This window comes from Amblyomma mixtum, chromosome 3 (assembly GCF_055824585.1).
Source record: "Amblyomma mixtum isolate Tamu chromosome 3, ASM5582458v1, whole genome shotgun sequence".
In the NCBI taxonomy this organism is placed as follows: Eukaryota; Metazoa; Arthropoda; class Arachnida; order Ixodida; family Ixodidae; genus Amblyomma; species Amblyomma mixtum.
The window spans coordinates 252,910,448-252,923,229 of record NC_143014.1 but is presented as its reverse complement, the minus strand read 5'-3'; the positions used below and the strand labels follow the sequence as shown (position 1 = coordinate 252,923,229).

General features: G+C 46.1%; 1 protein-coding gene across 1 annotated transcript in view; it reads left to right on the top strand.

Annotated features, from left to right (window-relative positions):
• Positions 1-162: 162 nt before the first annotated feature.
• Positions 163-12,782, top strand: part of LOC149354383 (uncharacterized) — a 37,756-nt gene continuing 25,136 nt past the window's right edge. The window contains exons 1-5 of the mRNA XM_089577497.1: positions 163-414; positions 5,759-5,904; positions 6,676-6,775; positions 8,315-8,420; positions 9,644-9,777. Of these exons, the coding sequence (XP_089433623.1) occupies positions 320-414; positions 5,759-5,904; positions 6,676-6,775; positions 8,315-8,420; positions 9,644-9,777 (581 nt within the window). The 5' untranslated portion in view covers positions 163-319. The remainder of the gene's footprint in view (positions 415-5,758; positions 5,905-6,675; positions 6,776-8,314; positions 8,421-9,643; positions 9,778-12,782) is intronic.

Sequence of the window (12,782 nt, the reverse complement as noted above, 5' to 3'; positions counted from 1 at the left end):
CAAAATTTTTTCACTACAAAATATTAAAGTTTGTACTTAATTAACGTTTTATACTGTACTGACGAGGTGTTTAATAAAACTGTAAAAATAGGTGCTGCGAGAAAAGGAAAACGATGCGCTTCTCTGGCGAAGGAAAAGAAGACTGCACTGTGACACGCGCGCCACTCTGGCGAATCTCGTGCAGTCTCGAAGACGCAGAACGTTCGTGCGCTGGCTCCGCTGGAATATTCCACGGTGCCGGATAGAGGTCAGCGAGGTCTTTATCGAGAGCATCAATTACGTGGATCCTGTCTTTGGAATCCTGGACTCCGTGCAGTTGATGCCATGGGCCGGGGACAACCTGCTATGGCGGCTGTTCTTCGCCCCGTGTCTGCCTTGCGAGGAGGTGCTCCCTGCTGCTGTTGCAGTTCGGAGGTAAGGCGCCAGTGTAAATTAGCCTGCTGGCGTTTCTTTTGCAAACTTGCCTGGAAAATTGGAAAATTGGTTTTTGGGGAAGGAAATGGCGCAGTATCAGTCTCTCAAATCTCGGTGGACACCTGAGCCACGCCATAAGGGAAGGAAGGTGGGAGTGAAGGAAAGAAAGAGGTGCCGTAGTCTCCGGAATAATTTCGACCACCTGGGGATCTTTAGCGTGCTCTGACGTCGCACAGCACACGGGCGCCCTTTGCGTTCTGCCTCCATCGAAACGCGGCCGCCGCGATCGGGTTCGACCCCGGGTTCTCCGGCTCGGTAGAGGAGCACCTTAACCAGCCACCGAGGCGGGTGAAAAATTGCCTGCTATGCCACATTTGGGAATTTACTCTTCAGCTATCTTTTCTAAAAACTCCTGATGTAAACGCGGCACTGACGTTTAGGCCGTCGGCGTTCATTAATTGTTCGTTGTCGTTGGCAACGTTCTAGACTCCGACAATTTTGATGAAAGGAAGGGTGCATAACTGGCTCCCTGGGTCAGTGGACAGCTCAATCGCGCTTTGAGAAATTGCGAACACAATAAAACTCACAAAAGCAGAATAGCGGTTACGTTTTAAAGTAGTTATGTTTTAAATATTGATAAAAATTAAGTGGAACAAATTAATTAATTAAATATACAGCAATAAACATATTTAGTCTAGGCCCAATTCTCGATATTCACATACGCCCATGCTGCCTGTGGCAGCAGCTGTGCATTTATACCCAATTTCACTGCAGCACCTCTGCATTTATACGCAATTTCACTGAACTAAAATTTTTCACCCTTCACTTCTGCTGGTGAAATTAACCTTCTATCCTGGCGATTAACCCGCGTCTACGACGAACTGGATGTAATATGCCAGTATATTTCGCCAAGTGCAGCCTGCAAGGACCCTAAGGGCGCCCTCGCGAAACAACGCAAGCAAAAGCAACGAAAGACAGTGTGTACCATGGTGGCCACTGCAATAACTGAAAGTGAATGTTCCTTCCAGGGTTTACAGCAGTTGCTATAAGTGCCTTTGCCGAATGCTACTTGATTGTGACCATGCAAGGCCGGACTGTTTCTTTCGAGAAAGAGAGTGGGGATGACGTGGAGACGACGCGGCAAAGGGCAAAAATTGGTAGAAGTCGAATGTTTCGCACGAATATTTCTGAGGTCTTCCGGACATGAACAATAGCCACAAAGAAACCGACCGCTATTTGCACTGCAGTCTGAGTGCGCCCTGACAACATGGCGCCAAGCTCGTTTCGGGCTTCCAAAAATGTCACATGATTTCTCCCCTCTCTAAATTTTTCCTCACCCATGGAGGAAGGAAAATTTAGAGTCATGAAGAAAGGAAAGCTCAGGAGAGGCCCTCGCTATCCCTGCTGCATGCCAAGAAGTGTGCCGGATGTCGTGCTTTTGCAAGGAAAGCGTGGACTTCTGGAAGTCTTTCACCAACGCTCCTGCCAATAGTAACACTGGGCGCAGCGGCGTCATCTGCTGCTTTGCCTGCTACGCTTGCGCATGGGCGCCGACACAGCAGCCAAGTGGGGGGGGGGGAGCGGCTTCAAAGCACGTGACGTAACTGCCTTTCCTTAGTTCTTTCCTTCCTCTATGTTCAGAGGAGAGGCCGTCCCCTGGCTTTCTGTGAAGGTCATAGAGGAAGGAAAAATTAAAATAAAGGCCGTCATGTGACATTTTTTGAAGCCGGAAATTAGCCAGGCTCCATGTTGTCTGGGCGAGCTCTTGTTTGAAACCCAGCGAAGGAGCTAGACTAAAGAGACCCAGGTGCGAATGGGGCTTGATTTTGTGGCCGTTGTTTATGTACGGGAGACCTCGTAAATATTCGCACAAGACATTCGTCTGCTTCCAGTTACTGCTCTTTGCCGCGTCATCTCCACATAATCCCCGCTGTCTTATTCGAACGAAACAGACAGCACTTGCATGATCATAATCAAATAGCATTCGCTCAAGGCACTGATCGCAGCTGCGGTAAGCGGAAACGCAGGAAGGAACTTCCGCTTTCACTCATTGCCGTAGCCCTCATGGTACGCAGTGTCTTTCGCCGCTTTTGCCTGCGCCGTTTTGCGATGGTGGAGGTGCGTGCATGTCTCTGGATTCCTTGCAGGCTGCACTTCGCAAAATATAGTGGTATACTTGCATCCGGTTCATCGTGGTCTCGTGTCAATCTAAGGGCTAGAAGGTTAATTTCACTGGACGAGGTGCAGTGCACAAAATTTTAGATCAGTGAAATTGTGTATACACAGCTGCCGGCAAATAATGGCAGGAGAAAACCATATCTAGCATACATTTTGAAAAGCATGCCTGTCTAGGTTCTCTCTATTTTTTGATACGAACTCTCACAAATGGCCCCACTGAAATAGAACTTTCCTTCCTTTTATGTGTCTTGGATCGTCCTGTGCATTTCATAATGCTTCCGAACAAACTATCCCACCTTAATGCAGTATAAAGTACTGCCCTTAAACTTATGCTTCCTGAAAAATTGTAGTACATGGCTACCCTGGAAGCTTTCCGTGTCCAGCTTGCTGACACGAGGCTTATATTTAAATGGCCCTCTGCAACACTGTATTTGAGAGCATAAAGATTTTTGAGTGGACAGGTTTCAAATGTGCTCATCAGGTTGTAAAAAAAATCTTTTTTTGCTAGAATGAATTTAGAGCTTCATGCATGAGATCCTGAGCAAGGTTTTTGGTGTCGAATGTCGGGTCGTATGTTCGCATAAATGTGGCCCACATACCGTCCATAGGTGAATTACACACACTGGTGGATAGCACAACCCTCTGAGTTTTATGCTGAATGAGTGTGCACGCTTCTGCTTTCGGCTGAGTCGTGAACAATGCTGCCATGCATGTTCACATCCAAGCTTAGTGTTCAACCTGTCTGTTGATGCTGCTCTTGTTGTTGAATGTTGTAATCCACCTCCATTTCGTATGTTTGGGCAGCTGGTTGTGTCAACAGTGCGTCTCCTGCAGCAGTGAGGACAAGAAAAATCCTGCGGTATTTTGTTTTTGGGCATGAATAATATTTATCTTCATAGCATGTTCTTGTGTGGCTGGCCCTGCCACGAATGTTTTGTGATTCAGCAGTGAGGATGGGAAATTACACTAAAAAGTTGAGTTCTTGACCCTGAATGCAAATTTTAGTGTCATAATGCGTTCATAATGGTGTCCGCACCAATTACTTTTGATTCACAACTCCAAGAGCCACTCAGAGAGGTTACAGAAATTGAGAGGGCCGAAGTGCCTACAGTAGATCGGCAGGAGAGAATGTATCGGGTGGGGGTGTCGCCCTCCTCGCATAGCCTGAATTTTTACATAGGAAAACCGTGCTGTACCCTTTTTGCTCAACAAAAAAAGTCCAAGAAATAAATGTTCCAAATAAGACAGCCGCACTCCCCCACTCCTTAAGAATAACCTATAAATCCACCCTTTGTAGCATGGCAACATAGCATGTTTCACATCCACAGGTCTAGTTTAGTGCATAATATATATGACCCTAGTTTTTCAGACTCCTCGTAGAAGTTTAGGCGCACTGAGTTGCTCCAGTATGTTTCACAGCGTTGTGCACTATTCAGCGTGTGTTTCATGTTTAACGTACAGAGCTACATGCAGCTCTAGGCACTAATTTTCTAAGCTTGGTGAAATACTAGCTTGTAATGTCACTGCATAGTACCTCTGTTTACTTGCAATCGCCACTACTGACAATGAAGGTCAATTTATTGCACCTAATGAATCCATTGGATTATTTTTTGTCAACATAACCACAGTAGTGAACGTTGTCGACGTCAACCTGTGAGCACGACCAAGAACAGACGCTCAAGTAGTTAATGAAAGAACGCCTACGCCGCAGCTCTAATGTTACGGCGCAGACTGCTGCTGCCGCCCTGTTTGTAAATAGCAACTATGACGCCGTTGCTAAGCTGCGCTCGGACCAGATGGCCTCCCTATTGAGAAAAACCACGTGATTTCCTCCACACGTTTCTCCCAGGGCGTTGTATTGGCAGGGCTTCTCCTGAATGTTTCGCGACGTGCTCAAATAGGCTGTTTTGATTGGTCCCACCCATTAGCGTCACTGGAGTAAGGGAACACGATACGCAATATACATGCAGACGAGCAAAAGAAAACTATCTTTTTTTCTTGATTTTCATATGGAGGATCTTATCTTAATGCCGTTCTAAAAAATGAGCCTGCCATGCTGCTGTTCGTTCACCTGCAGTTATCCTGTCCTGTCTATTGCAAAGGGGGGCAAATTAGACATGGAAGATTTGTTTGGTGTGGTGTCATGCGATTTTTGAGACGCGTTTTTCGGTTCTCTCATCCCTGAGAAAAATTTTTATAGCGCGGCACTATCGTGGAAGTATTGGTGCCACACCTTACACCAGAAAAAAAAAATGCTACAGTTTTCATCTCTTCGACTTTCACATCACATCCTGTCTGTCTTGTGTGTTTGATCAAGGTGTTTCAAAATAAGATTGTTGCTTGCTAGGCACAATGTTTTTCACCCTGAAACAACTGCTCATTCTATAGCATATTAGGACCGGGGTATGCAACTTCATCCTTCTCACCTGCGTATACTGCTGCTCATCCTTTTCCTGGGTGCGGGGCTACCGCTTGTGGTCGGAGTAAACCGTCTTGGCTATCTTGATTATAATTTGAAGTTTATTCAAGATTCCCCTCAAATGTCAATTACACTGCACAAAGTTTGCCGTTATATACGTATAATGCGATTGAATTTTTCTAATTTGTAATGTTCCAAAGCATGGGCGTGCTATATCCTCAATCATGACTTGCACTGGTTTTGCCAATTTATTTTCGCAGCTATTTTTTGGAGCAAGAAAGCTGGTCTTACCGGTGCGCTTAATGTTTTGAACGAAATTTCGGTTGGAGATGTAGCTGACTGTGAAGGCAGGGGAAGGATGACAGAGCTGATGTTCTCGCGTCTTTGTGCTGAGGACTTGCATTATCAGCAACTAGTGAAATACGAACAATGCAATTATGACATGAACAGGAAAACGAGATCATAGTCGGGAGAAGATCAATTCTAGCGTAGGTTGATATCATTTTGAAGGCGGGAAGTATGCCCTTCAGATGTGTTAATGAATTTCGTTTGTATTTTTTGTTGGAGGAATTGCTTGTGTTTTTGCGTTTTCTTTTCTAGTTCTCATGTTCGCATTTCTTTGGTTGCGAATATTACGGTGCCAACTGTGCCCGCACTTGCAGTGTCCTTTAGGACAGACCACGTCAACTTGCAAAGAGCAACGTTGGCGCGCGCCTCTTCGTCTGAGCCTGTGTTCCGTGTGCGCAGGTTTCCAAGTTGCTTGTCCCGGTTTTTGTCCAGCATATGCCCGACCGGAGAGGTCAACCGCTACCGCAGTGTGCCTCGCCCCACTGTCCTGTGGCCTTTGCTCGTCGTCCTCTTCTGCTACACCCACCTGAGCGTGCAGAACAAGGGTAAGCATGTTTATGTCCAGGCAACTGTTATTCTGAGTGCCAGGTGAAGCGTAGGACTGCGTGGTTTTATGTTACTTAGCATGCACTACGGAAATCTCAGGGACTACTACCTTAAGACCGTTTCAATGGAAGTTTATATCACTGTAAGCACTGACACCATGACCAAGACGGCTGTGCTACCCACATTCTTGTGCCAGGAGCGGCGTATTTCAAGAATTAGACCAAGTGACACCATTAAGCCAGACCTTAACAGGGAGAGGCAAGGCTAGAAAGAAACAAGGATAGTGGCGCTCTCGTGTGGCTGGCTGAATGTTACGATGCGAAGGTCTTCATTGTGTACTGTTGCTGTGGTGCTAGTACGAGAGTCGACCCCTGGGTTACGCTCACTGGACGAAACTCTGGGCCACGTATTGCAAAACCATATCTTCCAGGGGCACTCGATCAGACGCCGCTGAGAAGTACAACTTCCGCCGCAGAGTTTGTAGTGGAAATGGAGAGCGGGGGTGGCAAAAACTGCTTCTAGATGTGCGGTTGTGATTTCTCCTGCTTATTCTAGTAACGTTGGTTGCAAACAAATGATTCCTTGCATACTGTGCAATCATGAAACGGTTTTCCTTTATTAATATGGTATGCTTTCAACTGCAAAATTTTGTCCTTTTCTTTGCCTTTTTTTCCCCTCTCCCCTTATAAGCCATGGTGCTTGCTAGAGGGTATTGAAAATAAAGATGAATAAATTCAGTCCTTACTCTGTGCTTTCGTTTCCACGTGTAGACAAGCAGATCAAAAGCCTGAACGAGCGAATCCAGGGACTCCAGGCAAAGAACTCTGAGCAGAGCCACTCCATCGCCGCTCTGCAGGACAGCCTGGCACAGTACGGATTTTTTGGCTTCTGGCTTTCTTTCTGGGCATTCTTTTTGTGCAGTGGATTATTTTCACTTCCTTTTCATGTATGAGTTTTCATTTTCCTCTTCATTCTTTGTAGGGAGTGTGCGAATATTGAAATTTCTGGATACGGAGCAAGAACTGCTTCAGATATCTAATATCTGTTCAGTATGAAACAATATTTCACAAAAGACATACAGGCAAATGTCATTGCCCTAATTCTTTTTTTTTCAAAATATTGGATTGTCTTTGCAACTGAAGTAAATCAAACACTACGGATTCAGGACAACATGCGAAAAGAAAACATAAGCATGGAAATATACACTACTTGATCAGTGATTAGACACTTGACACTACTTCATTAGAACAGTATGAGACCTGCAATGTGGTCATGCAAAAGGAGTAACAAAACGAAATCCATAAATTGGCACATCACTGTCAACTAAACATATCATTAGTGCTAATAAAACCTCATTATTCACATTTGAAGGGGCCAGAAGAAATGTCATAGGAATGAATGCACGGCAGACAGCCGCCGTCGCCACGGGCTAGGGGCAAAATTTAGAAGCCGCAGCTATGAAACGGCCAGGCTGCTTTTCTGTCAAGTGAGAGGGGGACTTCCAATTGTGGCTATGCCTGCTGTAACACGCAGTTCGGAGGTGCGAGGGATGCAATGCCGCGTGCAATATAGGCCGCCGCAGTGGCTCAGTAGTCAAGGCTGCTGACCCAAAAGACGCAGGTTCGATCCTGGTTGCAGAGGTCGAATTTTGATGGAGGTGAAATTGTGGGGGCCCATGTACTGCGTGATGTCTGCAACACGTTAAAGATCCCCAGGTGGTCGAAATTTCCGCAGCTCTTCACTACGGTATTCCTTATACCCTGAGTTGCTTTGGAATGTACCCCCATGCATATTCATATTCGAACTTTCGACTATTCGCACACCCTTAATTCTTAGGCATTTCCAGCTGTAGTCATACCTCATTAATGTGGACGCTGGTTCCCTACCGAAACTCTGTATAAAGCGAGTCGTCTGGTGAAGAACGGAGCGTAGAGTGATATCAACCAGATGTTTTGTGTGTATCTGCCATTACAAAGGCATAAATATATGCCAGTTTTTTAAAGAAACACTGGTGAAATCGCAGCTCATAAATTAATTTTTCATTGACTGTTTAAAAAAAAATCTGCTAAAAAGTAATCGCATAATTTTGCTCAATGGTAGCGTACAATACCTGAATCCTTTTGTGCTGGAGCAAGCAGTTAAGGCAAACCTGCCTATTTATAACCTCTGTTTTTTTACGGCACTTGAGAAATCACATAGCTATGGTGAGTGCCTCTGATGGTAGTTACGAGAGTAGCATTAGCATCGGCATCAGAGCCTCCTGCTTAAGCGAGGTGTAGTCTGAAGAAAAATGCAATGAATGAGTTTAGCTTTCATGCTCTGTTTTGCTTCTGGACGTAGAGGTGGGGGAGGGGGGTCTCAACGCTTCCTTTCTTTTTCTTAAATGAGTTCCTTCTATTTTTTTCATAGACTGCAGGCGCAAAACAAGTTCCTGGAGGACAAGGCCAGCTCCCTGGAGAAAGTGCACGATCACTACGACGCAGCGATCCGTCAGAACATCTCGCTCCAGAGCGAGGCAAGCTATTTAAAGTATATTGTTACGCACTGACAGCAAGAGACGATGATTCGCAGCAACGTGCTGTTGCGTGAAGCCTTTGAGCAGTGGGCTGGCAGCTTCCAAACCACTGTCACTTAGTTCGTCTCTCGGGTTCTGGATTTGCAGAAAATTTCACCTATCGGGTGGAAGTAGCTTGTGAGTCTGGCCAATAGCAGAAGGCTTTTCAGTGTGTCTGTTTTGTGAGTGAGGTTTGTTTCTCTAGCATGATTTCCAAAAAAAAGTTAAAGATCCCCAGTCTCCATGCTGCTGACGCTTGCTTCTTCATGAGCATACTAGAGGAGGCATTGTCATGAGCCATGATTCAAAGCTGTTAAGTGAAAGCCTGATAGAAGTAGTGCTACGAGAAATGATGTGGCATGCGTGTCACTTCTCAAACACCACAAAATATAGTTTAGTGGCTCTACGCTGTGTCCTTTAGAAATGCAAAGTGTACCAAAGAGATATTTTCATTGTTTCTATTGTACTTAGTGCCGTTTACTCCAAACAATTCACCGACAATTATGGTATTTTGAAATGTGAAATGTGAGTGCAGCTCTTTAGGTGTTTTCATTTTGTGCACTCTTCTTTGAAGCTAGAACTGCAGCGCGGGCTGACCAATTTTTGTAAACGTCCTTCATATACAGGGCACGCCACATCTGTTTGTCACTTTGTGGCAAAGCAGGTGCGCATGCACCCACATAGATGTCCGCAGTACAAACTCTCTCTCACCCTGCCGCTGTGTCTCGCGCCACCATTGGCCAGGCTAGGAGTGAGGTTTCCAGAGGTTTCCAGAGTGAGGTTTCTGGTTTCCAGAGTGAGGTTTCAGGAGTGAGGTTTCCAGAGTGTTCATGCATACATGTAGACTGGTGGGAGAAATGATACATCTTTGCGCAAATATAATGCGAAAGCTTGTTAGAGCTGCTGGTGAGTTTGTTTTCCCAGCGCTTGTCTGATAGGAATTAAAGGTTTGTATTAAATGGATTTCTCAAGATAGATCTCTAGGAGATGCAGCTCGGTGTGAAGGGAAGAGAAAGATGTCTAAACTGCGATAGTTGCGTTTATGCACAGAAGCTGCTGCGTGGTACTAATTCTGGTCGCACTGACGGCGAACATGCCTACAACATATAAACAGCAGCGACTGCTGCGAAAGAGTGCCGTTTGTGCACGGCTCTTTGTTCAAACTTGTGTTTCCTCATTCGCAGGCGTCTGCGTCTCTCCTTGCGGCGTGGGTGCTTGCCAGCATGTACCCTACTGCGGAAGATGGCTCCGATTGCCGGAATGCGGCCTTCGCTCGTCTTCCTCTTCTGCCGCATCGACCTAGGCGAGGAGATGAGCGGTAAGACGGCATACGTTCAGGCTGGGGTTCTGTAGCACCAAGGCTCAGGCCACTACTATTCCGGCAATATTTGGTAGTGTGCCATTAAGGAGCCTAGCACATTATACAATGAGAACCGCAGAAAACAAGGCCACGTGATGGGTCATTTGCAATATCTGAAGAGTTAACCAACATGACTCTGAAGCTTGTCCTACAGCTGTTCTTGAAAAGTGTTTTTTTTTTCAGCACGAAAATGGTGCAGTATCTGTCACAGATCTCGGTACACACCTGAACCGTGCCGTAAGGGAAGGGATAAAGGAGGGAGTGAGAGAAGAAAGAGGTGCTGCAGTGGAGGGCTCCGGAATAATTTCAACCAACTGGAGATCTTTATTCCCATGTGCCCACATTGTAAGCAAAAAATGTCGAGAAGAAAGCATAATGACACCAGGCAGCATTTGTAATTGCTGCCAAACACCGACACTTTTGCCGCTTATGCCGACCACACACGAAACAGTGCTGTAGGAGTTATTTCTGTTCTTGGTATAATATGTGCATGGGGCACCTATGTTAAGAGATCTCGAATGGTCCGTAGCACAGGATTTAAAGCGACATTTGACTGCTGTGACGTTTAAGCGCAGTCGATTTGTTATACTTACTTCGAAGTCTAAGTCCATGTGCTCCTACTCGTATGTTACAACGTGTTAATCATGAATACATTCAGAGTATACTGCTAGTTAATGTAGAAAATAAATTGATGCAGGGCAAGGTAGTTGTGAGGTCGATGTTAGGAGAATCAGATAAAGCTCACCTTATAACCCCAAAAAGATGGTTTTTTGATGTGGTAGGTAAAATGTGCTATTAGGAGATAGAAAACGGCCAGGGTGGTACTTAAGTTCTTGCATGGCGGATTATGTGGTCTATGTGTTCTCTGTTCTTGAGAACAGCGAACACTATTTAGCGACTATGAGTAGAATGAAGAACATTGAGTGCGTAGAAGAATGATAAATACAGTCATCAGCGATAAGGGCACCATCTAAATTGCAGTGAGATTGGGTATCTTGACATCAGAAATGCGTTGATTTTTATCAATGCAGTAAGATTGCGGTCGGATAGTAAGAGGTGGAAGATAGCAAGAATTTATAACGAAAGAGCGCGCGCTCATCGAGCCCTTCAGGCAAACCAGAATTTGGTGACTGAAGGTGTAGCCCCAAAATTCCCATACATAAAGCACAGAGTGGATTACACCGGGGGTGACCGGCATGTTGGTGCATCGGGAATGCTTTCAATGTGCTAGCACTAGACGTCCCATTCACAAGAAAAGCCGGCTCTCGTCCACGTCACGAAAGAGAGGTGGCAACCTGCCCACCGGGTTGTGGGCAGCCTGTACGCCATGTCAGGCAGCATTGAAATTCTAATAAATTCAATGCGATTTCCACCTTCCCACCGCAGCACTGTGCATCAGCTGATTCGTGGAGAGATAGACAGCCTCACGAAACACTGCCTGTGCAAAAATGAGCATGACGCGAGTTTGGGAACAGCACTCTGCATCTCACAAGCCCCAGCGTCTCACAAGCACAGCCATCTGCCGGTGCGGCGATCCATTGCTCAACCGCTGCACCAGTAGTGGTATGAGGACTCCCCACAATCTATGACTCTCTGTTCATAAACAGGGGCACTTACACGAGAGGGATCTGTAATGCTATCGTATTGCACTGTTAATGGTAGGTTAGGCGTTGTCCAAGTTCTTTCCTAGCCCTCTACTATCGTGAGACCGCGAGGTATGTCTCAGTTGCGGCGGTGTAGAGGTGTTGGATCATCACGGTCAGTTAAAGGCCAAATGAACCTCAGGCTTCACGCACACGCTCGATACATTGTTTTGCAGGGTGCTGTTGGCCGCCGATGAGCTATTAAGCGTGCTGTGAATAGCCTTTACTTCTTCGCTCTCGTAAAAAAGACAGAAAGGCTCCTTTACAATGGGATATGGCATGCCATCCGACACAGACCTCAGTTACAGCGCACAGGAAAAAGCTAGCTGCTGTTTAACTACTGTTGAACCTGGTTAGAGAGCGAAAGCTGTGGTGTATCAGGCAGCTAGACTCGGCTTGGCATCTGTAACGTTGAGTGCTGTACGGACACTGGATAAGCAGCGCGCCCGCCCTGCCACCTTGGCAGGTGGGTTGATCGCGAGAGGCTGCTCACTCCAGTGAACGGTGCGGCCTATTACTGCAGTGCCCCGTGTCTACCACAACGTTGTCAGCGCTAACGCATTCGGCCCAGATCTCTCTCTCACCACCACAACGTACCTCAAAGTGCAATTGAGGTGTCCATTGACCATGGGACCCAGTTAAGCACCCATCCTTTTCCTCAAAGTCATCAGAGTCTAGAGCATTGATAACGCCAACGCCATTAAACACGATGAACGCTGTAGTCTATAGCTTCAGTGCCGCGTTTCTGCCACAACGTTGTCAATGCCAATGCATGCAGCACACACCTGTCGCTACCGCCGCGTAGCTTAAAGTGCGACTGAGGTGTCCACTGTCCCAGGGGGCCAGTTATGCACCTTTACTTTGCTTTTGATGCTCCCACTCATCATTTGTTTCGGCGCAGCTCCGTAGCGACTAAAGGTCCCTCAAGGTCAAAGCAACGTGGTCGGCAAAACTCGTTGAACATGCCGTAGTTAAGCTTTCTCTTTAAAAGTGCTGGAAAACTGCCAAGGACGCAAGTTAAGTACAGTTACGCAGAGTGCTCTTCGACATATCTGGTGACACTTCAGGCTACGTGGTCTAGACGGAAAAGTAAAGTGCACTTGTAAAAAAAAATGGCAACATAAAATGAGTGGAGTTTTTGAATAGGTCGATGAAAATGAAAAAAAAGGACTCTTAAACAGTTTTTAACTATGAAGAAAACAGGAAATAGAGGAACAGCCAGCACCAGCCAAAACTATTCAGAATTTTGACAGCAAGCAATATGGCACCCTGCAGTGGAGTTGCATCTGACCGTGTTGTTTTGTGGTCTTGCTTCGCTGT